Consider the following 27,721-nt stretch of genomic DNA (forward strand, 5'->3'; position numbering starts at 1 on the left):
TAAATTGACAATAAGGTGTTTGGTTTTAATCTACGAATAATATCAATCGATATATTTGTGTCAGTTTGCGCCCGAAAGACAATCTTTCTCTAACAAAATCTATGTCTAATAAAGGAATGAATAATTTTAATATAGGTACGGTGGGGTAAATCGCCGCAATTTCTTTCTTAGTTTAATATTTCCATTAAAATTGAAAAAATTCAGGAAATTTTGGTTTCATTATGTAGCTTGAGTCAATACCTAACTTTTATAGAAGAAATTTTTTTGATATGATCTCTTTTGGGGTCCGGTATTGCCCTTCGGGCACTACCGTGATTTGTGAAGTAAATCGCCGCAGATGGGGTAAATCACCGCACCCCATGGGGTAATTCGCCGAAGCCGCATTTTCAGTGTTTTATCATCAGAAAAAGTATTTAAACTCATTCGTTTGATGTTTGTAATCGGTTTCTGCTTTATTTAAAAATAATTTTGATTTAAAAAAACATAATATTTGTTAAAATTAACCGAAAAATAACATGATAATGAAATGAAAGTGATTTTGAAAATTGAAAAACATTAAAAAATCAAAGTAGTACGAATAAAAATCAAATGAATGTAATGCATTCTGTAATGCATTCTTTTGCTGGACAAAATTGAGAGCACGGTTCGTTATATATTTTCATAAACGGAAAAACCGGGCTGACATTTGAAAACTAGAAGCACAGCTTGATGGACAAGCTTATGAAGATTCGAAATGCTGTATATGTTTTGCTACATCGAATCATTCTGTGGAAAATGGAGACGGTCAAACTTTTTTAACATATTTTCCATTTGTCATCCTCAACACACGCGAATATTTCACGAACCAAGAATGATATTGAAGCAAAGTGAGTGGCGTTTGATAGCTTAAAAGTACGCCAATTAAATGCAATAATAATCGACTAAATCTTTGAAATAGTTTAAGAGATACAGCCATAGAAGTGTGACGGTTGCTATCGAAATGACGCCATTTATTTGACATTTGAGGTTAGAATTCAGAAATGGTAGATTATTTTGCAATTGTGTCTTGGTCAAATTTATTCTACTCATCAAGAGCTACAACTGTGCTGAATATGTTAATCCTAATAACCAACTGCCTTAAAAGATAAAAGCCGAAGTTCCATATTATGGACTTTTTTAAACATATTCATACATGGGCAATTTCGTATCAGGGGACTTATGGCCACAAGAAGTGGTTTTGCAGGAATGATATATTAATCAAAGTTGTAGCTCGTGATGAGAGAAAGAAATTTTCTCTATTAATCGTCTCCAAAAAATAACATTTTATGCGTCAAAAGTCCTCTAATACTCAATGGCCCATGTATGAATATGTTTAAATCATTTGAGTTATCGTGTTAACAAACACCAACGACGACGACGACAACGACGACGGCACACGAACGGAAAAGTGTCTCAAAAAGTGGTTTTCTACGCGTTCATGAGTTTTTATGATGATCTAAACCAATTTTTCGAAAAAAGTTTTCGGGACCAATTCCTATACTTTCCCTTGACACGGTGTGTACGGAAAACTAATAAGTACATTGTACAATGTCTTTTCTACACAATTTATTAATAAACAAATGGATATCGAATCCAAATAAGAAGCAAAGAAAAAAAAAACTCCTAATATATAAGTTTCGTTTCACAATTTATTTTTGTCAACTTAAATTTAAACAATGATAATGTTGGTGCTGGCTAAACAATAGAAACTAATTGTGCAGTAGATATGATGAGATCATGGTTTAAATTTAAGCCGTTTCTCTTAATCCTTTACTATTTCTATTCCTTAATTAAAAAGAAAAACAAAAATTAAACCCGATTCTTAAGCATTACGGTTGTATCATAAGACGCGAAAAGACATTTGACCGAGACTCATCATGCGAAGCATGCCTATGAAAATATCCAAAGAATATTTATGTTTAAAGGTGCAAAAGCGTCTAATCGCAATAGGCTTACTTCCATTCACATTTAATTGTATAATAAAAATAGAGAGAAAAACGAACAAAAGTTTGGCATTGGCCAAAGCACAGCAATAGTTTCCATTTCGTAGTTTTAAATATTCCTAAATTATAAAAAACACGATTCCCTAGTTAATAGATCAATAACCAATTTTTGATATATAAGAGTGAATTATTTTTGATATATTTCGAAATACTTAAAATTTTAACAAAAATAATCGAATAGATTCGTTCCAAATTCATTTTCTATTGGGGAAAATGTTTTCGAATTAGAACCATTTGATGAATTGGCCGTATATCCGTTGAACGATCAGAGATAACTGAAGCGCACCCACTTGAGCATTTGTGTTGTTTTCACTTTCCCACACGACCATGTCGTGTAAAAAAAGTATTGGGATCGCCCCAGATTTTCTCGCCGAAAATCGCAAAATCTATCGTTATTCTAGGGTCGTAGGGTAGATGCACGGTACACTATACGCTGTACGCAAATCGCTGTACGCTGTATTGAAATCGCTCCGATATTAAGGTCTGATTAAAATATGATTCTTTCCTAATTTCAATGCATGGAGAATTGGATTTGATTGGAAATTATATATTTGGGAGTGTAGAAAGGTTAACCTTACGAATGTAAGGCATCTTGTTTTTAATTTGTTTTGTTTTTTCTTCGTTCTACTTTACCTTTTTGGCCAAAAAAAATTTGTATCAATATTTTGTCTAACATAACGAAGAATGGCTTTTGAAAAACCACATTTACATTGGTGTATGCTAAGAAAAATCCCCAAAAGTATCGATTGTAAAATTGAGCTAATACGCGCAATGACTAAGTGCGTGTGACCGCACAATACAAATATTAGCTCTCATTTCAGGGCAGAAAACGAATTCTTTGTTATGTTAGACAAAATATTGATAGAAAAAAAAAAATTTGGCCAAAAAGGTAAAGTAGAACGAAGAAAAAAACAAAAAAAAACAACACAAGTGCTCGAGTGCGCTTCAGTCATCTCTGTGAACGATTAAGCAAAAGTCTTTGATTTGAGATATGGCTCAATGTTTAACTAGAATTAGTTGTATCACCAAATCTTAAGTAGTGACTTAAATGAAATCGATGCTCATCGTATTTTAGCACGTATATTTTTTCTTTTTCTTTTGATTCTCACATCAAATACTATACTCCGTTGAAGTCGTTGAAAAAAGCGTTTTTTTTTAAAGTGGTTTTTGTGCACAAAAATAGAACTGAATCCTGAATGAAATACAAATATTTCTATGTTTTTGTGTATAGTTTAGCGGCAGTAACAGAATTTCCGCAAATCGGGATTTTTGTCGATGATACATCGAGCTTGATCGCCATACATGTTGATACGTGACACGTCCGTAATATTAACGATAAATTGATTGGTGAATAAATTGTGGGTCAAACTGGCCTCGAAGATTGAGTTGCCCGGATTAACGTGAATTTGCAATTGGTACAAGTCTTTGGTAATTTTTGTGGTGGTCGATGATAAATCGGCCAAATACCCATCTAAATCACGATTCTGTTTGAATTTGAGCAATGTTTTGCGTGGCTGAAGTGCACCAGCCCATGTTATATTCGAAAGTGTTAGAATGTGACACGAACGGCGCTCTTCGCTGGTGTATATGTTGATTTTGTCGACGACAGCGTTCGCGGCTCGTTTCACAAGATCGGAATTTGTGTCGAGGTAGTGTAGACTCAAACACGAACACCAATGCGGCTCAATGTACGCATCAGCACAAGTACGCTCTTTTGGCACTGGCTTCAATAGTGATATCGCACGATTAAACTTATTTCCACGCACCAATTGATCGTACGTTATATTTGCGTTGGACATTGGTTGCTCCGGTTGTTTCTTTAATAGGTCATCGTTTTCTTGGACGCCTGCAGATAGAAACGACGGTTTTATTAATGGAAATTTATCATCTTTGACGTGGAAATAGAACATTTCAATGTCATTTTTCAAAGAATAAGAATTACGAAAGAGAATTAAATGGAAAATACTCACGCAATAGATCCAAAAACGTTTCGTGCACATCAAATGGTGTCACCAACCGATGTAAATTGTTTTTGAAGTGGCCATATTCTTGGGAATATCGCTTTTTAAATGCTTCGGGAAAAATAAAACTAAAGAATGGCAATCGCTCCTCCAATTTTCCCTGTAGTGTGTTACGAACTTCGGCAAACCTAACGTTGGAAAAGGGAAAAACATGACAATTTTTACATATATGAAAAAGTGTGAAAATTGGTAGTTGATTCGAATGTTTTGGATTAAAAATTTCAAGAATATTTCACGCACATTGATTCGCCAACAAAAAAAAAGAGTTTAGTAATTGGTTCAATTGCTTACCGATTGCCATGGTCGGCCATCAACACCAAAATAGTTCGATTGAGAAGTCCATTGTTATTTAGTCCTTCAAGCCATTCTTTTAGATCATTATCGGCAACACCGACCAAATTGATCGAGTCATGCGAGAGTTCACCATGAAAACTGAAGGCAAATTGTGGCCTTCGATCACGATAGGCTTGCATGAACTAGAATGAGGTGAATTTCGAATTATTTTTATTTTTTTGAATTGTTATTATTTTGTACATTTTTTTCTACTGTTTTTGATTGAAATGAATAATTTTTCAACTGTTTTCCAATATAAGGATCTTTAGAACCGTGATCTTACTTCTCTGCCTATTTCTTACCTTTTGTGTATAGTCAAACATGACTTTATGCCTTGGTGTATCACCAACGCAAAGTCGTTTGTGTCTTTTGATTTCGCTTTGGAAAGCCAGGTAAAAAGGCCGCATATAATGAGTTGTGGGTTGCTCCTGAAAACCATTCAGTCGATAGGAAAATGTACCTACATCTGGCAAATCTTCATTGAACGCAGTGACATAGCCTCGCCGGGCGTATTCAAAAAATATCATTGGATATGAGTTCACGAAACCGGAATCGGAAATTCGTTTGCGGGTCTCAGGCAGTTCTAGTTCTGTGAAGCCGGTGAGGAGCTAAAATATAGATCGAATATTATACATTTTGAATAAGTTTTGATCGGAAAATAACTTTTAACTTTTCCTTCGTCCTTAAAAATATCCGATTTTCAATGAGACATTTTTACGAACATTTTATGCCATATATTTCCAAAACGAATTTTGGATTTAGATTTTCCGAAGGACAAATAAATCGTTCCACATGAAAAGTTGAGGCTTAGAATTGAAACTAACCGGTATAAGTGCTTGAGGAGTTCCATCACCAACAATGTTGTATCCCTGAAGTACGTCGGCATTCAAATGTTCCGTCATATATTTGTAGGCTGTCGGTAATTTTCTTATCCATGCGTTTCGACTCAGCGAATCGAAACCGTACATTATTACATTAAATGGCAACTCTTTGGTAACTTCGGGCAGTGCTCGTTCATAAACCTCCTTCCGTATCCCCGTCAAAATACCCTTCCAAAACTGACGATTGCTGTGCAAAACAACGGATGATGGATGACATCAAATTTAAAATGAGACTTGATATTAAATGTGTAGATTGAAACTAAGAGGCCCATTTGCAATAAGTCAACTTTGAAATTGATCAGGAATTGATTGTATAAGTCGTGATTGAATACTATTTAATGAATAGAAAGATTGGTGTAAGAATTGAATGCATTTTGATAAATGAGTCAGATATATCGACGTAAAAAAGTCTTTCCTCTAGCACAAATCACATTTTTGAAGTTGAATGTTACGATTGGAGCAAATTATAATATAAAATTTCATTCAAGTTGCATATCACTTACTCTCGGTCATCTGTCCAGCATTTGGCTCTGACGAAGTCAGAATTTTTGAGTTCATAAAATTCTTTGGATCGAATTCGTGCAGATTGCTCCACATCAAAGTCATTTTCCGGCCGAAGAATTTCGACAAAATCACATGTTATGGGCCCTAACCGATCGATGATCGAATTTTCTATCCAACAAACCCATGGCATCTGCATTTTTTCAACAACAAAGGAAAAAAGACACAAATGAAAGAAGGAAAAAAACCAGAATGAAACAAAAAATAAGACGAAAAATCATCTTTTTTGCAGAAAATGTGGACAAGTTGGGATATGTTATCAAATACCTTTCGATCAGTACCGCAAGAGACCCAGTTTTCAACATCATCACAATGAATTGGCGGCTCATTTTTCAAAAATGCTGTCATCTCCGGCGAATTCACCGGCAAATCTGGCATATGGCATTCATTTTGATTCTCCTGCGACAAAATCCCATCTTCGATTATATTTCTGGCAAAGTAAAGTGGGCAATTAGAAGAAAAATCAAACGAAAATTTTGGATAAAGGATTTCATTTTTTCAAAAAATGGGATAAAAAGTTCCAGAAAATGTCTTACATTTTATACCGATTGTTTCGATATTCGAGTGGCTCGCCGCCAATGTAAAATGCGTAGACACCGTAGAGTGCGCATAGTAAAATCGCTGTGATAATGACCCGTTTCGCTGCTTTTCTCATCAGCAACATAATTTTTTGAACTATTTCCACGAATTGTAGCACTCATCGATCGTGTCGGAGTGTTTAATCTCAGCAATTTGTTTGTGCTGCCATAAAATACGCTGGTGATTCCGTCACACTGAGTTTTTCACATATTTTTAATGATGACTCGTTAAGCGGTTTTTGTGAATTTTACTCGAAGTGGCTCCTTTATTAGCCTTACATTAATCAGTTTGTCGCTAGTCTGAAAGTAATAAATAGTACATTATTAAATACAATGACGAATGCAACATAACTTATCTCTAGAGTGTAAAAAATTGGTTTTAAGTAAATGATATATAACGAATTTGTCTACATAATTCCTTCAACAGTAGTTACTATTATTATTTGGTTATCACTTCTTATCATTTTTATTTCATATTTTTCATTCGAGACAACTTTAGCTCAAGTTTTTATTACAAATTAAAGAATTATTATTCTTGAACATAATTATGTTCCCTAGAAGAGTGACCATGGACAATGAAATTGGCTGTAATTGTGTTGTTAATATGCGGTTTCTGATTTCGAGTAGCATAGGACTTTAGTCATATATTCATTTTCATTCCTATTGTAGCGACTACAAATCCGAAACCGCATTAACAACAACACAATGACGGTCAATTTCATTGTCCATGATCACTTTTCTGTACCCGCACATCTTTTCAACTAAATCAACGGAGAAAAAAAATGACTGCCCGCACATGTTTGGGTGTTATCAAAGCAAATATCAAATGACCTATTCGCATTTCTATAAATAAATATATTTTTCATTCATTTCAGGTTCGAACAATGGACAGGTCTCGATCAACTCATCAGATCATAACGAGCTTTGTGAACTTAATTTAAATTTGAATGACTTTCGACAATTTCTGATTTATGTGACACAGCAACCCAATTCAAGTAATGAGCGTTAATTGCATACCGTGATGACACAATGAATTTGAAAATTGCATCGTTTTTATCATAGCTTTTAATTCGAGCCGGGTAGAAAAAGTTTGAATATGAACAAAAGTGATACAGGCGGAAAAAATGCCGCGAATTCTAATCAAAACGATGAAAGTGTCATATTATGACACGCCTCGAAATGCCTGAAATAATGGAAATAATAGAAACTAATTACAACCGACACTTGTCGCATTCATTTCAATCACAATGTGCGGCGGAGGAAACTGTGCTATTGCTTTGTTTATAGAACGATGTTGGAAACTTGCACATGTACAACTATGGAGAACAGACTCCATTAAATTAATTAATAAAGAGAACCAACATTGGAACAACAAAGTTAAACTTCGAACTTTGAATGGGGCTTTGTACGAACAAAAATTAATTTTTTACAAGAAAAACTTTATAAGCATTCGCGACGGTTCACTAAGTCTACACTTCCACTTGATCAATTTCAGAGATTGCATATTTGCTGCTGAGTAGGCCTGAGCTGAGCTGAATTTGCTAACTCAGGCGCCTGAAGCGGTATTTTAGCGCACTTACGGTGTTAAATTGTTGTGGATCGCTGTTATCCACCCAAATATAATTGATAAACAGCATGGATTCCAGCGATTCACAACAATTTTGCATCGTAAGTGCGATAAAATACCGCTTCAGGCGCCCGAGTTAGCAAATTCAGTTCAGCTCAGGCCTACTCAGCAGCAAATATGCAATCTCTGATCAATTTTAAATCCAAACTTTCGATTTTTCCATTTTGGTAACAACAGAATACCCGTACAAGTACACTCATTTATTGTCCAATGCCTTAAATTGAAATGAAAATTAAATGGCAATTGTTTTATTGCGGAGTGGGATATGATCCTAATTTATTTCAATTGAAATGGGTTATCTAAAAGAATCAAATGGAGAACTAATGGCGCCGAGCCACCTAATTTTTAAGATCGACCAATTTGAGTAATGGGTGCTACTTCTTGTTCTGTTGAAGTTATAAAGTTTAACTTTTTCCTTTGAAAAAAACTTTTGTCAGATTTCTGAATAATTTATTCAATAATATTGTCATTTTTCGTTGTTTCTTTGTCTGTTTATACAAAAGAATTGATTTCGACGCTTTTTTCAATCCAAAAATCGAAATTTACCGATTTAAGTTCCAAACACTATTGAATTTAGTTGATTTTATTTCGAGCTTCCGGCTCAACTTGTGTCAGGAGGTGATTTTTGGCATAAAACCGTTAGTTTTTCGTTTGTTCAAGATTTCCGCTCTACGAGTAAAGATTGAAGAAGAAAAAGCGACTGAAACCTAGACACTTGCTGCAACTGATTGACACTCATTGAAGCCAGACTACTGAATTTCAACGCAGTTGAATTCCGTGTAATTCAGTCACTTAAGTTTATCAGAATTTAAATCAAATTACGTTAGCTAGCTAATATGTTCCATACAATACAATATACGTCAGCATTGCGTGCAAGATAAACGGTTTGGTTTCTATGCAAAAGATTTACTCGTTACTACACATTTTTATTTTTATGCACATATGCAATGTGAGTTGTATCAAGAAATTGGACTGAAAAGAAAACGATCCACTTTTTTTCATATTTGCCGAATATATCCTCCAAACACATTATTTTAGTCGGAATTATTCTGGCGACACAATATGTTACCGAATATATTCGGCAAATATGAAAAAAGTGGATCGTTTCCTTTTCAGTCCAATTTGGAAAGTAAATTCAAGAAGAATGGATTTCATTGTTTTTTGTGACAAAATTTCGATTCTGATTCGGATTCAGCAAAAATATCGTAGAATTCCAGCACAGATTTGTAATCAAATAAACGTTGATTCTCTTTGTTTTGCGTTTGTAGATTCAGATTCAGTCGAGTTGTTCGAAATTTATTTTTGTTACGTAGAGATAAAATTAGCTACAGGAAGTGATTGACAAATTTGACACAATTGTAAATATTGGAATTTACAATGACCTTGGCCAACATTGTTTTTAAATTTTTATTTTCAGCAATTCGTTCTCGTTTCCAGTAGAATTCTCAATATCAATTGGATTGTTTGATTATTATTTTCGTACTAACGAACCTCATTAAATGCGGTGAAAAGTTAAATTTTGCACATATTTTTTGTTTGTATGAGCTCATATGTTTTTTGGGTCGTTGCAATAACCAATCAAAAAAAAAAGAAAATCTCAAAAGTCTAGAACGCCTACGACGTAGGCCCTACGTAATCGATTAAAACTCATTCTTTCAATATTGTTGGTGGTGTAGATAGCAAAATTGTTTCTGATACATAATATGTGCAGTGATGTTGCAATGCACCACACCCCCTTTTATGCATTCGATGTTTTTTTCTTGCAATTTCAAAAATGCTGGCGATTTAATTTGATGAACGTTTCAGGCTGACTTATGACATCCGTTGAATACTCAAACAGAACTGTTGGCTCATTTTGAACGAAATCCAATTTCCAGCAGAATTCTTCAACAATTTCAGTGAAAAAATCTGTTGACAGTTTTACCCTACACAGAGAAAACTGAGTTGATTTTTACGTAGCAAAATGTTCGAAAGTGTCAAATTTCAACACATGATGAATTCTTCGTAACAAATGTTTTTTCCGTATTGACTCAAGTATTTGTAAAATTAGCTCCCATACATCGTGTCTAATGAAAATTGGCGCCCAATTTGAAAATTAGACACGATGTATGGAAGCTGGTGTCTAATTTGACAAATACTTGAGTCAATACGGAAAAAAAAACATTTGTTTCGAAGAATTCATCATGTGTTGAAATTTAACAATTTCAAACATTTTGCTACGTAAAAATCAACTCAGTTTTCTCTGTGTATACGTTGGATTTTGTTTACGTTTTTACCGAGGTGATTGAAATGAAAACACTTGAGCCTCAATTGAAGTCTACTCACTAAAGAAATTCAACCATGATGATTCGATTGATGAAGAATGCACAGTTTACCGATGAAGGTGTTTATATCATAAGATAGACATTTATAGAAAAGAAAAGCAAATTTGTATTTTGAAACGTTTGCGCATTTTTTTGTTGATCTAGATCAGTTTCAGACAAAACACTTCAGTAAATTGAGCAAGTTGAATTTGAAATTGAGTGTTCTTTTGTTAAGTGCGTTTAAAATAGATGTTTAATTTCCAAGATGATAGATAAGAATAAAGCCTTGTCCATCAATCTAAATGGAAACCCAGATCCAAATAACACAATCGGAGAATATTCTTTGTTCATCTATTGATTTTACTGACTAAGCTGTTATTGTGAACAAAAAATTTTTTCCCCAATAAACTGCATTTCATCTGCACAATGGAATTCATTGTGGCAAAATCTATAAAAAAATCCATTGAGATTTGTTCTGTTTCATTCGTTGTGTAGTAAATCATGTGTATGTAACGAAAAAGAAGGAAGAAAAGTGTCATTGGACTGTTGTTCTGTTCAACTTTCTACTGGAACTGAATTTATGAGTCATGATAATAGAGTCTCTTAAATAGACGCGCAACTCACTGGACCAAGCCAACGCGCACACATCGTATGGTTATTAAACGCTATTCAAACTGTTCACGGAATTGAATCATTAAAAAAAAACGAATAATGAAGCAAATTTCAAAAATAAAACGCGATAAGCTTATGTTCCATGCATATGTCATGTTTACGCCATAAAAAACTCGATTTGTTTACAACCGAAACAAATTCGCGAATTATCAAAAAAGAAAATTATAACCAAACGAATCGACTCGAGACCCGGCAAAAACAAAGAAACCGGTTTCAGTTGGTATCGCTGGTCACTAAACACATGTTATTGCAATTTATTGGTTTGTAACAAAAAAGTGTGTCCATTGTTGGCCGGCGAAAAAAATAACAAGCAAAATCAGAAAATAACAAGCAAAATTATCCAAGAGTTGGATAAAAATCGTCACATTTGTCGTTGTTTATAATGTGAAATGATGCAGTGTTTTTTTTGTGTAGTCGCCGCTAACTGGAGCATGTCGATAAAACTGGTGATTGTATTTTATAGAATTCGAAATGAAATTGATAGCGTTTTAAATTACTGAATACGAGGCAAGAGTAGTGTTACGACAACAACGCTTGAAATATCGATTACAACGTCCAATTGACGACGAGAACCACCCGTTCACACGGCCGTACAACAATCATTTCTATCGATAAAATGTGAATTAAAAATTCATCGTTTTTCAACGGCGCAATGCTTTCACTTAAGTTCTTTAGTGAATATTCAACCGATTTTCGTCAGCAATAACGTTTCAAGAACACTTATGCCAAAAATGGAAGCTGGATTTACATTTAAATTGCATGGTTTGTTCATTTTACTCACACGAAAACCCGTTCTGTGACAACTGGCAAAATTGTGATCTTTTAACCCACAGTTTCCGCGAAATACGTATGCGAGTGATAATTTTTGCTTCCACTTCACTCTATTGGCGTATTCTTTCCACAATGGAATTTAGTGAGTTTTTGGTTAGTTCAGCAAATAAAAAAATACGTTGCATCACTGATGTAGCGTTGGAATATTGTAATGTTTGATTTTTTTTCTACTTTCACTATTCTTTATATAAATGGAGGCTTGAACGCTTGTACGTTCAAAAAACTTTCCTGATTTGGTTCTGTTGGATTTAAACAATTTTTCGTTTTATTGGATTTTGAATTGAATATTGAATTTTCTCAATAAAATATGATTATTCCACTGAACTTTGTCGATGTGCTGAAGAACAATTCATTTTTTTCTAATGAATATCCATTCTTTCAACTCCGGGAATCGATTTCACGTCCGATTTTTCTCACTATGAACGTTAATTCGTTGAAAAACGTTGAATTTTTCTATAAAAAATCTTGTATTTCTTTACATTTTCATATTTCTATCGGAAATTCCACCTTTTGTCTATTTAAAACACTGAAAAATTGAATTTTAAATTCAAAACAAACTCTGATTGTCCATTGAAAAATTTACACGTCGTACCATTCGAATTGATAGCAATCAGAGTGTCAATCAACGTCCGTTTATCAATCTTTTTCCCGACTATTGTGCAAACGAGCAGTTTTCAAATGTGGAGCCAGCCATAAATCGACACCGTACACTATGCGATTCACATACTAATTTAGCAGACAGGCTACTGTTATCGACTCTTTATTTGTCTACGTTTCGCGTGCAACTGATTTTATGTTTGCTTCTTTAAGCGTTTAGAACCGCGTACAACGCATAACGATTGCCGTATCGTCTGCATGCAAACAACGCGACTCACACTCACTCATTGAAACGGAAAACAAAATTGGAAAATGAAAAAATTATAGTTTTAAACCCGAGAGAGTTCGAAATCACAATGAATTATTAAGTAGCACGCAAACTGTCACGGCATGGAATAATAAACAATGAACCTCAAGTAATAGAACAACTTAACGAAATATTACCCTAAATAAAATTTGAGTTGAACAATTGCTTTGAAACTGGGACGGTGTGCGGCTCAAATTCTCTTCTGCCGGATTTTTAGATCTTCCTCGGAAAAGAACATTGGAAACAAATCATAAATTTTCACACATAGTTAGAACAGAAAGAGAGTTAGGACGAAAAAATCAATGGCAAAACAATTACGAAGAAAATTTAACGGCAAAATGTTCAACAATAGAAAAAAATGTTGAAGAAAACTGACATGTGTTTGTTCAGAAGAAACATGTGTCCTCACTTCTGGTACAGATTGCCTATTGAGCACAACGTTCGGTTGTTTTAGCTATAGTCATAGCTCATTAAATGTTAAAAAAAAAACACATTTATTCGACAAATTCTTATCAAAATCACTAAATCAAATTTCCAATCTAAATTGATTTGAACTGTTAGCGCGTCGCGAAATAATTTGTCAATTAGTACTCTTCGCAAATTTGTCTTTACGCAGAAAAGTCTGATAAGACGTTTATTTTGCTTCCGTTCATAAAGATTGTGTATTACACATAATGCTGAGATTGACTGTTTTGCCACAGAGCTGAATTTGGCTTTTTCTGACAGTTAGTATCAAGTTGCTTGTTGAAATTCCTGTGCTCAGTGTATCGAAATAGACTGTGTGGAAAGAAAATACATCAACAACTGCTTGACTTTGTTTTGTTCCATTCATCCGTTGAGAAACGTTAATACCCAATCTATTTTAAAACACTCTTTTTTTATACTCGAGCCAAAATGTCTCAATATTAATGCCTAACCATGAGAAATGTTCTTGCTATAGATAAGAAACACATATATGTTCAGCTCATATATTTGAACACGGAACCCTTTCGTTTTTTTTAGATAAGTTTTGTTTTTATTTGAACAAAGATTGATTGACGGGGTAACACTCACTTTTTTCATACAAAAATGATCTAAGAAACATATCTATTTCATCAATAATGTTCAAAAATGTTGCCAAGAATGTTCAATTCAGGTCATTTTTCGTTAAAATGTCAATTTGAACTAACTAGAAGAATTTTTTTGCCAACTTGGTTCATTCTAGTAGTTCGATTCGAGTCGAGCTCTTCACAATTCATAGATAAAAACACACTACATGTTAACGCACAATGTTTGAACAACGCACCAACCGAGCGTCCGCTGTAGTTCATGTAAACAATGTGGCTACACGACGGCGACGACGACGGAACATATGTGATCGATGAGTGCAATTGATGTCTACTCTCTACTGTATAGTTCTTTGACTGTGCGAACCGAAAAAGCGTGCTACTTATGGTGTGTCTGCCGTCTGCTGAGTGCAGCTGAAAAAATGTGCTTGTGTGTATGGGAGAGCGCGCGTTTGCCGTAGCAACGTCGCTTGATACGAGTTTTATGCAAAGAATTCGCGGTATTTTCTTCTTCTTTCTTTTTAGTGAAACGTGACCTTCCTGCTACGCAATGCGCGGCTAAATATAAAATCGCTTGAATTACATTTGTAATCGGGCCAGTCGTCGTTTCAATATTTGCCAGATCGTATTTCGTTTGTTGAATGATTTTTTTTCTTGATTAACTGAATTTTTATACACATTCATCGTTTGCACAAGCATAATTGTTTGCTTTCAGATCCGAATGATGGTTTCCAGCGGTTTTTGTGGGAACATGAATGACAAGCATAACTAGTTTGTGGTTTACAGGAATGAATGGTTATGACATAAGCACTTTTTTTGGATGTTAACTTTTCTTTGAAGGGTTTTAATGGGTTTCGATAAATTTTACACTTTTTATGGATTTTGTCGGCATTTATAGGTTCTATAGAAAATTCGGATTCAATAGAAAACCCATATTCAGGCGACTATAGAGTTTTTCGTAGAGAATCAATGACATTCTTTTATTTTGGAGGCGTTTTCCATGATTTTTATTAAAAATCATCTCTAGCTTGAAAATACGAGTAAGTGCAAGTATTACGACCATATTTTTGAAGGAAAAAAAAAAGGTTTGTTATTTGGCGGTGATATTCATATTCGGTGAATATTCGTTTTGTTTTATTCTCATCACTTTTCCACTTCTCATTATTGAATACGAATTTTTATAACTTTTTCCTGTTTTGCACCGCAAAAATTCTAGCACCAATCGAACTCACAAAAATTCATAAATTTTCCAGTATAAAAATAAAACATGTGCAATCCATATGAAAAAACGCCTTGAATGTGCCGAAGCAAATGCCAGGCAGAGTCAATATTTTCATTCGCATCCGCTAGAATTCTTACCTCAATAATGATAAATTCTGTTGAATCGATAATCCAAAAGTGTGAGTCTGACTGATTATTTTCTTTGTATGTTGCACGTAGCTACATGTTACGCTGTGATTGCAATTGATGCATACAGTTTATGGGTTTTGGACTGGCACTATTAATTAAGCCGTGAACTTGACTTTATGTTGTAACTTTTCTCTGGTTCTGTTGTTACGATTAGCCGTAATTGACTAGTTGTATTCATAGTAAATGGGTCACGATTTGTATACACCAATTAACCGACTCACTTATACGAAACAATTCTGTTTAATCACTTATATAATTATTATTTGATTATCAAATTATACCGAACTCAGCACGGGTCGGCTAAAATTCGAGTCATGCCCGAAAAAAAAGTTTGGCGACGGGCAAAAAATCGTTTGTAATCTCATTTATTTGTCAAGTAGGTGTGATTGTTGGTGCGGTACGACGATGCCGTGTTTGCGATTCATCTCTTTTCACTTCATCTTTACTTGCATACATACATGCGGAAAGAGAGAAGAGCTGATGGATGGAAAATTGCAGTGCATCGCATATGCACATGCGCTTGATACACGAACACCGCCAAAAAAGACAATCAAAACCAAAACAAACGCTAAACACCATTAATGATTTGAAATTTAACCGATTATAAATTGAATCTTTAGTATTTTTTTGATAAAATGATGCATTTTTCGTAGTCACAACAATTTTTTCTATTTTACTAAAGACTTCAATTCAACTCAGGTAATAAATGCCAGGTATACAATACAATTGAATTGTTATCGTGAAGATGTTCGTTGGATGCTGTGCGTTAGAAAGAGACCACCAGCAATGATGTTTCAATGTTTCGGTCAACTTAGTCTATTGAACTGTCAAATCAGTTTGACAGTTCGGTCTAAGCCGTAGCAGCTGTCAAAGTCACACATATAGAACATACCAATCGATAGTACGTGGTGTTTGCACGAAGTGACAAGCGAAAAACTTACTAGAATTTTCATTATTTTTTTCTTGGTTGATTCAATTAAATGAATTGAGATTTTGTGGATTCGGAACGGTTTCAATGAAAACATGTGGCAAAAGATCCAATTAGCTAGAGCCAAAGATATTTCGATATCATTCACATTAATTTTATTAACATTCGTCAATCTATTGCCGCTGGGAGAGTGTTTGTACGAAGACCAAGTGGGAAAATTTGATTGGTAATCGATGTTTTTTAAACTTTTAATCTCTAATTTGATTTAAATTCTTTAATTTTGGTGAATGTTTTTTTCGTTGAATTTTTTACAGGAGTAACCATTACGTGGGCAAATTAATTGATGGATTTTACGATGATCGATTAGGCCATTTGTTGGTGGGCACCGAAGAAAACGTGATTGCCGCATTGAATGTTGACAATGGTAACATTGTGTGGCGTCGTGTGCTTGAGAAAGACGACCGAGGATCCATTCAATTTTTGCAGTCGTTAAACGATGACTTTGTCGCTTCGAACAGTTTGCGTGTGTCTGGGCGACAAGAGCCAGACCATTTTGCTGTCGCTGTTACCGGAAAAAGTTTCGTGTTAGTACGCGTTTGGAATATTCGAACCGGAAATTTAGGATGGGAATGGGGCTTCCAACCAAGCACCACTTCGAATGATAAGGCACACTGGTTTGCCACATCGTCCATCTTGTATCACGCTCAACCCAATTGGGACACATCCAGCATTGAGGTCACGGCATACAACATCAAAACCGGACAAATTGAAGCCACTGCACGCCGAATCCCCATTGGATCTAGCCAAAAACAAAACTGCGATTTTGTACAATCATTTTTAGTTTGCTCTGGTGCGGGCGAAGTTGTTGCCACCGATTTGATCGTTGCAACGAAAAAAGTTGTGACCAAAACGACGAGTAGACAGAAAGTTGTGAATGTGAGTAGCCGTTCTAGCGGAATTTTTGTATATAAATTTTGTTTTGTTGATTTAAAATTGATCCATTCATTTTACAATCCATAGGGAGTCGAACCAGCCATTCAAGTCGATGGCAAAGTCTACAACTTGAAGACAAACACCATTTTACCTGGTGAAAATCAAGGTCCTGTCTTGTTCTACACAAAAAATCGCAGCACCAATGGACCAGTCTTAGTTGAAGCCTCTGTACAAAGTTCGGTAAGATTGAGTAGTTTCAGAGTGATTCTTCTTTTCTTCTCGTTTGTCTATTTTTTTCCTAACTACCGGTTTTTTATACCAAAATTTAACCTATCTTTCCAGAACATCAATATAAAAGCTTCAAATGCCGAAAATGGAGAGTCGTTGCTATCTTTTACCGCTAATTACCCCAACCACTTGGATACTCCCCATGTGATTGATGCCAGCTGCAAAACTAATAAAAAGGGAGACTTTGTATGTCGCTTCTTGTTGTCTACAGACAACGCGGCTGTCGTTCAATTGCAATCAGGTATCAACTCGGACTTTTGCATGGGGCATTTGATTTCCTTTTTGCTGTTGATCAAATCATCTGGTTTTACTATTTGTTTTAGTCTAATTCCTACCAAATGGTTTCAACACAAGTTCAATTCTGTCCAAATTTCAGGTAAAATCAAGTGGATTCGTGAAGAATCATTGGCTGATGTCGCAGTCATTGAAATGGTGGATCTTCCATTGGCTGACAGTGAGGGTGCCATCGAAAAGCAGATGAAGAGTGACAATGGTAAGATAAACTCATCATCGTCTTTTTGTTCTTCGTCTTTCAATCAGTCTGTCAATATTTTTATTCAACACTTTCTTGAATATTTCACATCTTTCGTCCCGTTTTCTATGTAAATCATAGATGAAAAGGCTGTCGACTGTAAGTTCATGTGCATCGTTGTTGTGTGTGTGCTTTTGACTATCTTTATTTCTTCTTCACTTTGATTTCGTTGAACTTTGAAAGTTAGATTCGTTTTGAATATTTTCCCATTTTCTGATTTCTTGTTTTGTGTGATTTTTTATTCGTCAGTGATTTTGTTCGCAGATAATGATTTGTTCTTTTTGTGTGTTGTCATTTTGGTTTTCTTGCATGAACCAATTGAAATTCTGATGTTTGTCGTCAAAATTGATTTGAGTTTAAATTGAAAATAATTTGGACAAAACAAATTTCTACTCAAATTAATTAAACAATTTTTCAAAAAACTTTGTTTTAAATATAAAAATGTTCCATCCATTTTTTGTCGTAAAAATGTTCCATGACATTATATTTCCAACAAATTAATTCACATTTTGCTATTCCAGGGGATATTGTCGGCAATTTCATACAACGAGTTACCACACAATTGAATCACGTGAAACATTTGCTTCGCACCATTTTCGATGTAGTCAGCACACATCACATTCCAACCAAAGGAGAATTAACTCGTGATGCTTTCGGGTTACACACAATTATCGTGACTGTTACCAGCTCGGGAAAGGTAATTTTTTAATAGAGTTTTTACGAAGGATTTTCATATTTTTGAATTTTAAAAGGCGATCTTTAGAGACATAAGTCCTTTTGGAAATTAGGAAAAAAAAATCGGGAAAATAGAGCAACCCACACAATCTTTTAACGACCAGATTAGCTAGCATGAAATATATATTTTTTTGAAACCAATCTAATTTGTTTTGAATATTAAAAAAAAAAAAAAAAAAATAAAAATGAACTAAAAAATCCAAATTTTCTAGCTGTTCGGTATCGACAACATTTCGGGAAAACAACATTACATTACGAATCTACCAAACTTCGGCGAGTTTGAAAATGAACAACCGATGAAAATTGTTGTGCAAAGAACATCGAAGCATTTCCCATATCCCGCACAATGCATTATTCTGGCCAAGCATAAGGTAAAATCACAATTTTTACATGACTTTTTTTCGTTTAATGTTTTTTTTTGTAATTTATCCATCGTTATTGTTTTACTTCGTATTTTTTCATATTATTATTTTCGCTGTTTGATTTTTTTTCTTCATGCTTTGTTCACTTTCCAATTTGGCTCTAATGAGCGTTTTCTTCATGTTTAATTTTTTCTTAATTTTTCTTTTATTTTTCTTTCCTCTTCGAGAATTGATGTGTTCATTAAACTTGAATTAAATTTTAAACATTTTTCCAAAATTTTTCTTTAGATCACCGGCAATGGTTTGCTCTACCAATTCAATCCGATCGACGGTACTCCGGTCAATGGTGGAATCATTGAGTTAAACTATCCAATTCGCCAAGTGTCCGTACTGCAACCAGGGCCAGATTTTCTTCGTGGAGTTTTATTGCTCGATAAAGCCAATAACGTTCATGTATATCCCGAAACAGCCATTGAAACGGTATGGTCCAATTTATTGCCTATGAAAAATGAACTTAGTTCCAGTGAATCGTTTGAATACTAAAATATTCATTCTTTGAATTTTTCATGTAGGCCCATGGCACCTTTATCTATGTCTCTGATGTAAATACTGGCATCGTAACCGGCTACTACATCGGTTTGAATGACAAAAATCTGGAAGCGACCGAAACATGGCGCATCAATCTCGGTGGTTTGGACAATTCACAGAAAATCATCAAAATTGCATCAAAAAATCCCAACGAACACGTTCATTCGCAGGGCCGAGTATTCAACGATCGATCCGTTTTGTACAAGTACATCAATCCAAATCTCGTTGCCATCGTCACACAAGGAACCGATAATGTTTACAAATGTAAGGAGTTCGTGAACCATGTTAATTGAATCATTTTAAAATTATGCATAATTTTGATACCTTTTTATCATTTTTGAAAGAATAATTTCTTTTGTGAGATCATCAACAACACTTTTACTAAATAATTGATTGCATCAAATTTAATCCTTTACAGATGTTTTAAATGTTCATTTGGTCGACGTTGTGTCCGGTGGCATTGTGACCACGATCACTCATCGCCGAGTCAAGGGACCTGTGAATATTGTACATTCCGAAAATTTCCTGGTTTACTCTTACTATAATGATAAAGTTCGACGCACTGAATTAAGTAAGTTTGGCGACGATTTGAGATATATCTGAATTTATGTTATAATTTCTTGTCCCAACCTGGGACCTAATTTTTCTATAATTTTTGGAGAATTGAAATTTAGTGAATTTATTTCAGCTACCATCGAGTTGTATGAAGGAAATACACAGGCAAACAGCACTATTTGGACATCATTCGATGCACCTCCATTGCCTGCCATTGAACAACAAGCTTACATCATTCCAGCCACCATCGTTTCGATGAAAGAAACCATCACGGAAAAGGGCATCACCAATAAACACGTTTTGAGTATGTCTTCATCAAATCAAAAGACAACATCTGATTGTTTTGAGATTTAGCGAATTAGCAAATTATTAATAATAATTCAAAGGACTTTTATCCCAGAAAAGTCGTCAGCAGCTTTTCATTTACTTTTCCGGATAAAAAATTTGATTTATTCAAAACGAAATCTAACTGTAACAATTTTGAATTGCAATGGGAAATAATCGGAAAATTCTTATTTTCTCACAGTTGGATTATCAACCGGTGCCATTGTTGAGATGCCATGGCATTTGCTCGACCCAAGACGGCCCGTGCTCAATACGAATCAGCCGCGTGAAGAGGGAACAATCCCATACATCCCAGAGTTACCATTATCTAGCGAAAGTGTCATTAATTACAATCAATCAATTTCTCGAATTAAAGGCATTTACACCTCACCAAGCGGTTTGGAAAGTACTTGCTTAGTTGTTGCCTATGGTCTAGGTAAGATAATTAATGAATTTGTTTGAATTGAAGAATTTTGTTATTTAGCTTCCCATGACTTCAGTTTGCAAATTTTGTACATACAATTTTCATACGTTTGCTGAACTATAACTAACGATTTCAACCAATTTCCTTCCGTAGATTTCTTCTCTGTGAGAATATCGCCTTCAAGGACATTTGATCTGTTAAAAGAAGACTTCGACTACTTCACCCTAACCACTGTGCTGATTGCTTTAACTGTTGCATCGTTCGTCGTCAAACACATGTCAGCGAAGAAAGCACTGAAACAAGCATGGAAATAATAAGTTAACCCAAAGTAAGGCACCAGGATCTATTTAGATCTCCAATGACGATTTGTGGTCAAATCGGTCACGTGTTTATTTATGTGAATTGTGAACAAAATCGACATAATTTTATAAACCACTAAATTAAACTAGCGAATTGTAAGAGGCATGTTTTTTATAAGTAGAGTGCAATTGTTTGTGGGTTTTGAATTTTAAAATCGATCATCATTTGTATTGCCGAGTATTAGAAGCCGATTTGAATAAAATTATGAGAAATTTCCCTAAATTTCCTATTCCGTATTTTTTATGTCTAATTATTTCGCGAATTTTATCACAGCCGGCGTGTTCAAAATCAATTACTATGCGCACGTCTACTTCACAGACGGCTCTGTGAAGAAGGATAGTAGTGGCTACGGCGCTTTATATATGCGTGACCACACAATTATCCAAGGACAGTGCGGTAAGTATGCAAAAACAACACAAACAGAATTAGCCGCAATACATGCTTGCTGCATACACGCCATACAAAATGAACTCAACGGTCCGATTCACATTTACAGCGACAGCATTGGTGCACTAAACGCGCTAAAAAGTGCTACAGTAAATAGTGATCTGACCCTCGAGTGCATGCACCTCCTAGAGCAAGCTCAAACGAGGTGACCCTTATATGGCTACCAGCACACAGCGGTATATACGATAACGAAATAGCTGACAAGATAGCCAAATATGCGGCGACGGAACAACCCTTCGGGCCCGAACCACTCATAGCAATCGAGCAACAATCAATCAAAAAATGAACGACACGTGGTTATGTGACCAAACCATTTCTACGTGGAGAGGCGCAAGCGGCTGTAAGCATACCAAATGCTTTATCCCCAACATCTCAGGTCGTGTATCCGACCAACTCATCGAGATGAGTAAAAACGACATCCGCATAAACACAGGCCTAATCACAGGCCACTGCAAGTTGAACCAACATCTTGCACGTCTGGGCATCAGAGATGACCCAGACTGTGACTTGTGCGGGCAAATTGTGGAAACAGCAAAACATCTTCTGTGTGAATGCGTTTCCCTGTCGACCTAACGAAAAAAACATTTTGCAAAATCACCCATAGCACCGGGAGAAATTTGCAAGAAAAACACACACAACATTTTAAAATTCTACAAAGATTGCAGCGCGAATTTTCAACACATTCTGCGCGCTTTCTAATAAACCAACTATTAGCATTGATATTATCAACGCAAATCAGGTCATATTGCAAAACACTAATAAGCGTACGCAATGAACACTTGTTCCCTGATTCAATCCAAAATCCAAATCACAGCCGGCGATAGCAGGCTCAAGTGAGGAAAACATCCTAGTACTAAAAGTTGGACTCGCCTATGTATAGGGTATACACGCCATTTCGAACTTTTTTCCTAAACAGTATGGGTGTTTCATAAAATGTTCACAAAATTTCACCTGGATTCGTTAGTTGAGCCCAAATGTTGACGATTGGTACAAATTTGTGATTGATATTTACTGTGCACATCTATCGAGAAAAAATCTTAATCAATTATTGTAATTTATGTGATTCCTAAACAAGTCATTACATTTAAATGTAAAGAATTGAAGCTCTGCAATTGTACGCTGCTCTTTGCACCAGTCGAATGTAATGATTCGCTTACTTTAGATAATGACGAATTCAAATTCCGAATTTATCATAGATCGTTTCGATTTCGTCCAATAGACAAAAGCCAATATTGAATTTACACGCAAACAAGATGCATTGAACAAGAGAACAACGAAGATTTAGTGGATGATCAACTCCAGAATATGAAACCATGCTTTTCTACTTGTACAGAAATGCATGTTAGTCTAGTCGGGTATGAAGATTCAGTGAAACCACGGAGACATTAAATATGAATCGATCATCAAAATAAATAAAATTCTAATTTAAAAATCAATTTGATCCATAGATATGATTCAAAGTATTAAATTATTAGGGACATTACGTCAGTGAACATTGGAATAAATAATCAGCCAAAACAATTGACTCGTTCAGCGCGCCCTACAAATCTTGACTTGGTCATCACAATCGGCAGCATTGTTGGTCTATTCTTCGGTGCATCGCTTCTCAGTTCGATTGAAATTATTTACCTTTGGCGTTTGTCTAGATGTTAATTTACTTTATATTATCTTATCAACGAATGAGATTACTTGCATTATTGTTCCATTCTCTCTGGTTTCATGTTTAATCCTCTAATGCATACAACCACCTCTAAACGGGCAACATTTGAACGCCTGTCGAACGTAAACCGTACATCGGATGAGTTAAATACTGAACATGTCAAAAACGCACGTTTCCAAATATATTTCGGATAATTTCATTATATTATGTTTGCCTGGGGCAATCACTGATTATAGACTAATTTCAATAAAGCTTTGCCACTGTGATTCAGTTAAGCGATTACGCATCCACTAGCTCGCTCCATTGCTAATGCAAATGAACGGATTGGTTGGGTGGTTTTTCTTGGAAGCCATGCGTAGGTCTTCAGACGAATCATTTACACGCATCGAACGATGACTTTATACTTGCGTGGTGAATTGATCGTTGTCAAGAACAAAGTAGAGATATGACGCAATTACAAACGGTACTAAATTTTCACTTATTGAAATTCATAAAATCATTATATGTAATAAATGAAAATGATGTAGATGACATTTAATGGCCGCCATTAATTTAATTTCTATGCCATAAACTCACAGTTCGAACTTATGTAAACGCATGTGGAGTATTCGAATGTCCGTACTGTGGTTTCTATAAAATTTGATTAGAAATAAAATGTCCCGAAACCATTTCTAATTTGTGGGACTTTCTAATTTCTGTGACATACTCTGATGCTTACAACTGTTTGAGAGTGTTAGTATATTAAAACGTCAAACCGCTTAGAATCGAACAGCTATTTTTTTTTATTAGAATATTGAAATAATATTTTTTGTGAGGAGATGAAGTAATACATTTATCTTACTACTAAAATATGTCTGGTAGGTTGTACAAAATGGGAAAATGACGAAAAAAATAGAAAAATGGAAGTTATTATGTAGACAAATAGAGCCGATGATAGTCGTTGGCACCGAATGCACAGTTGCACTTTGGGCATTTGCGTTGTCTGGTTTCGTAGCGAGTGCGAAGGCAGTCATAACAAAATACATGGAAACATTTGGATAGAACTGCATCCTTGCGTTTTACCTTACACGATGAGCAAGTGAGAGTTTCTTTATATTCGCGGATTTCTTCCATCATCACCTCGTCGATGGTGGTACCCGTCATTTCAATTTTCTTCCTGCGTTCTACCTTTCGCTTGAATTGAGCCAGTTCTTCTTGCAAACGCTTCGTTTTACAAGCTTCAGCCTCAAGAGAGCTTGTCTTTTCAGCGACGACTTGTTGAGCCTCTTTCATTTGGGAATGGTACTTTTCCAAATGTAATTTCAAATCAGCCGCTGACTGAGCCGATTCAATTGCTTTGCGTTTGTGCATTTCCATCGCTTGCTGTCTCAGCGTCAATTCCTTTTCTATAGTTGTTACCGTATTCTGTAGAATACGCTCTTTTTCTTCCAATTTTCGCAGAACTATGTGCAATGCCTCGATCTGCGCATCGCGAGTTTGAACCTGATCTTCGAGTATTTGCATTTCCTCACGCAAAAGTTTATGCATTTGATTGGCGTTGTTACACTCAGTAATCAGTTTGAAATATGCATCGTCTTTTTCACGTAATTTTTGAGTAAACTGTGAATACTGCTCCTGCAACTCTTCAAAAGCTTGTCCAGTTACCTCCATATCATTTAAGAGAGCTTCCTCTTCCTATCAAGTGTTTGATTAAACATTTGTCATTTAATTTTAACTTCATTTGTATGGAAAAATATTTTAAAATAATAATCTCACCTGTGAACCAACAAATGGACGCGCCCCATAATGTCCAGGCCAAGAACCATCAGCAGATTTTTGGCTTGCTACTTGTTTTTGAAGCTCATATTTTTGCTCTTCCAACTGTTTTATTTTTCGCAGTGCATCTTCGTCGGCTAATTTCTTGCGTTCTTCACGTTTGCTTTCCTATAAATATTGAGCATTGTTATTTGTGTTCACTTGAATTCTTACCAAATATTATACTTGAATCTTTTTCATTTGATTCCTTAATTCTTCGATTTCAGAACGAAGCTTTTTTTCAGTGGCCATCAACTGAACCTTATCCCGTTGATCTTTCGAAACTCCCTTATACATGTCCAGCAGTAGTTTCATTTCTTTCTGGTCATTCAGCGCTTTTCTACGATATAGAGAGATAATTATGTTTGTCAATGTCAACTTAATTTTTAACATGTAATCTGAGCAAGGGGCAATCCACTCAAAAGTAATACATAATACCTGCGAAGTAATACGAAGTAATACTAGGTAAAAGTGGTATTACTTTTGATAAAGTAATACTCCTTTTAAAAATAATACTATTGTTTGAAAAAAGTAATACTAAAGTAATACAAGGTAATATTTACATTAGTATTACTTAAAGTAATACTAATACACAGTATTACTTTTGAGTGGTTTGCCCCTCGAATCTGAGTCATACTTTAACTGAGTTTTCAAATCGCGAACCATTTCAGATTCGTTAACCTTCAATTGTTTAGCTCTTTGCGCTTCTTTTGGGTCTTTCTCAACTGTATTATTCTGGCCATATTTTTTATCGGATGAGCTGGCAGCAAATGCACCCTTTTCTTGCTGAATGCAAGTATTTCCTTCTTTTTTCATGCCCTCGATTTCTTCTAACTCATCTTCATTAAGATCTGATTCGGCTAAATGGAATACAATATTTTCAAAGTCTTTTAAATTAATTAAAAAAAAAATACATACATTTTATTAGGCTTCCGGCTTCTTCTTTGACTGATACTGAACCATCCGACGAAGATTCCTCTTTGACACCAATCACAGCTCCTTCTTGATTGATATCAGACTTTTTTCCATCGGACACATTTGTCTTAGCAACTAAATCATCATACTCCTTCTTCAATTTCATTAATTCTGCCGATGAATCTTGGTATTTACGTTTATATCGGAATACTTCGCCTTTTAGTTGTCCATTATGATTTTGAAGCGATGTGATCAAGTGCCGCATTTCTCTATTAATTGCAGCAGTCTGTTCATTAGCCGCCATGTTTTGTTCAAATTCAATGCGCAACGTTTCATTTTCTTTACGAATCTGTGCTAGAACGTCTTCCATCTGTATCATCTCACTGCGTACTTTCTTTTGAGCCATAAGTTCCTCACTTTCCATAATTCCAATTTGGCGCATATGCTGATTTTTGCTTTTTTGCAATTGATTTCGTGTTTCGTCCAACATCGTTTTAATTTGCATCGATTCATTGTATAATACGGAGAATTGTGACTGCAAGCATTTGTACTCGGTTGTTTCGACAATCACTGACTCCGGCAATTGACGGATCTAATTCAAAAGAGATTTAATATTAAATAAGGGGAAATGGTCAGTTTGATATTTGGATTCTTGGGAAGAGATTGTCCCCTTGGCTGGATTTTACTTACATCCATTTTCAATTTTTCTACTTCTTTGAGGGCTTCACGATGCATTTGATGTAATTTGTCCAGTTCTTGTAGCCGATTGTTGGCCAGTTCACGACATTCTTCGACTTCTTTCTGTAAAACTTCCAAATGTTGCGTTGCAACATTAGTTGTAGTAGAAGAAGATTTACCTGATGATGACCCCAAAAAAGTCGGTACTGATGTACTCTTGTTAGGTTGATCACCATGCAATTGATGGTACGATTTCAGCTTTTCGATAGTTTCGGCCAAATGATTTTCAAGCTTATCGTTACGCAAACGAACCTTTTCAAGTTCGTATTGTAAGTCGTCAATTTGATTATGCAGCTCAGCTGCTTCAGTTTCCTTGCCAGTCAAAGTATCTTGAAGTTCTTTCAGTTTCAAAGATATCGTATGGTATTTTTCATGCAATGATGTATTCAAGCTTTGTAGGTTTCTATTTTCTGCCATTATTTCGATTTGAGTTTCTTTTAAGGTATCTTCGATGTCGGGAACAGACAAACTGTCATCATCCGACTGACCTTTCAATATCATTGTGAATTTTTCATTTCGCTGCATCAGGCGATCAATAACTTGAACTACTTTAGCTACCGCACGCTTCGAAACTTGTACACGGTTTGCCAATTTATCGTCCAATTCCTCTTTGTCCCATGTTGAGAGCTGGGTTAAAAATGAAGTGGTGACCTCATTTTCATCTGAAAAGCAACATATTGAAAATAGGCGAACTAACAATTTTGGACTACGACATACTTTTGTTTTCAGCCTCATCAGCTGTCTCAGCATCGAACCGCTGTAACAAGACACGAATATCTTCATTCAGCTGATTCTAAAAATAATGATACAGATATAAAAATGATTATCTAATGGAAGGTCAATCTGAATGGAATTTTTTCCGCATTTTTGATTTTCTTTGATTTTTTGATTGATTTTTTTGGTTTGATTTCTTGATTTCTTGATTGATTTTTTTGGATTTGATTTTTTGA

At 35.2% G+C, this 27,721-nt stretch overlaps 3 protein-coding genes across 5 annotated transcripts in view; 1 reads left to right on the top strand and 2 right to left on the bottom strand.

Annotated features, from left to right (window-relative positions):
* Positions 1-1,649: 1,649 nt before the first annotated feature.
* LOC129567262 (uncharacterized) lies at positions 1,650-16,027 on the bottom strand. Of its 2 annotated transcripts, XM_055443928.1 has the most exons (10): positions 15,138-15,875; positions 11,779-12,281; positions 6,354-6,695; positions 6,085-6,247; positions 5,760-5,950; positions 5,200-5,443; positions 4,678-4,983; positions 4,334-4,518; positions 3,992-4,170; positions 1,650-3,867 (listed from the first exon to the last, which is right to left on the bottom strand). In XM_055443928.1, the coding sequence occupies exons 3-10, from the start codon at positions 6,479-6,481 to the stop codon at positions 3,254-3,256; spliced, it is 2,010 nt and encodes a 669-aa protein (XP_055299903.1). In that variant the 5' UTR covers positions 6,482-6,695; positions 11,779-12,281; positions 15,138-15,875; the 3' UTR covers positions 1,650-3,253. The 2 variants fall into 2 exon arrangements, with proteins under 2 accessions (XP_055299903.1, XP_055299902.1); XM_055443927.1 differs by lacking the exon at positions 11,779-12,281 and having other exon boundaries at positions 15,138-16,027.
* LOC129567260 (ER membrane protein complex subunit 1) lies at positions 15,893-21,439 on the top strand. 2 transcript variants are annotated; one of them, XM_055443924.1, is made up of 14 exons: positions 16,073-16,342; positions 16,431-17,052; positions 17,137-17,289; positions 17,392-17,578; positions 17,714-17,830; positions 17,951-17,968; positions 18,391-18,566; positions 18,817-18,975; positions 19,255-19,446; positions 19,539-19,818; positions 19,973-20,125; positions 20,243-20,413; positions 20,636-20,869; positions 21,011-21,439. In XM_055443924.1, exons 1-14 carry the CDS (start codon positions 16,212-16,214, stop codon positions 21,169-21,171), a joined length of 2,754 nt encoding a protein of 917 aa, XP_055299899.1. In that variant the 5' UTR covers positions 16,073-16,211; the 3' UTR covers positions 21,172-21,439. The 2 variants fall into 2 exon arrangements, with proteins under 2 accessions (XP_055299900.1, XP_055299899.1); XM_055443925.1 differs by lacking the exon at positions 17,951-17,968 and having other exon boundaries at positions 15,893-16,342.
* Positions 21,440-24,082: 2,643 nt separating this feature from the next.
* Positions 24,083-27,721, bottom strand: part of LOC129567214 (E3 ubiquitin-protein ligase Bre1-like) — a 4,513-nt gene continuing 874 nt past the window's right edge. Inside the window, exons 3-9 of the mRNA XM_055443865.1 lie at positions 27,489-27,564; positions 26,724-27,433; positions 26,037-26,625; positions 25,756-25,978; positions 25,305-25,458; positions 25,080-25,247; positions 24,083-24,998 (exon numbers count right to left, since the gene is read on the bottom strand). Of these exons, the coding sequence (XP_055299840.1) occupies positions 24,234-24,998; positions 25,080-25,247; positions 25,305-25,458; positions 25,756-25,978; positions 26,037-26,625; positions 26,724-27,433; positions 27,489-27,564 (2,685 nt within the window). The 3' untranslated portion in view covers positions 24,083-24,233. The remainder of the gene's footprint in view (positions 24,999-25,079; positions 25,248-25,304; positions 25,459-25,755; positions 25,979-26,036; positions 26,626-26,723; positions 27,434-27,488; positions 27,565-27,721) is intronic.

Source organism: Sitodiplosis mosellana, unplaced genomic scaffold, assembly GCF_009176505.1.
Source record: "Sitodiplosis mosellana isolate CC-2019 unplaced genomic scaffold, AAFC_SMos_1.0 Smas_scaffold_10, whole genome shotgun sequence".
Taxonomy (NCBI): domain Eukaryota; kingdom Metazoa; phylum Arthropoda; class Insecta; order Diptera; family Cecidomyiidae; genus Sitodiplosis; species Sitodiplosis mosellana.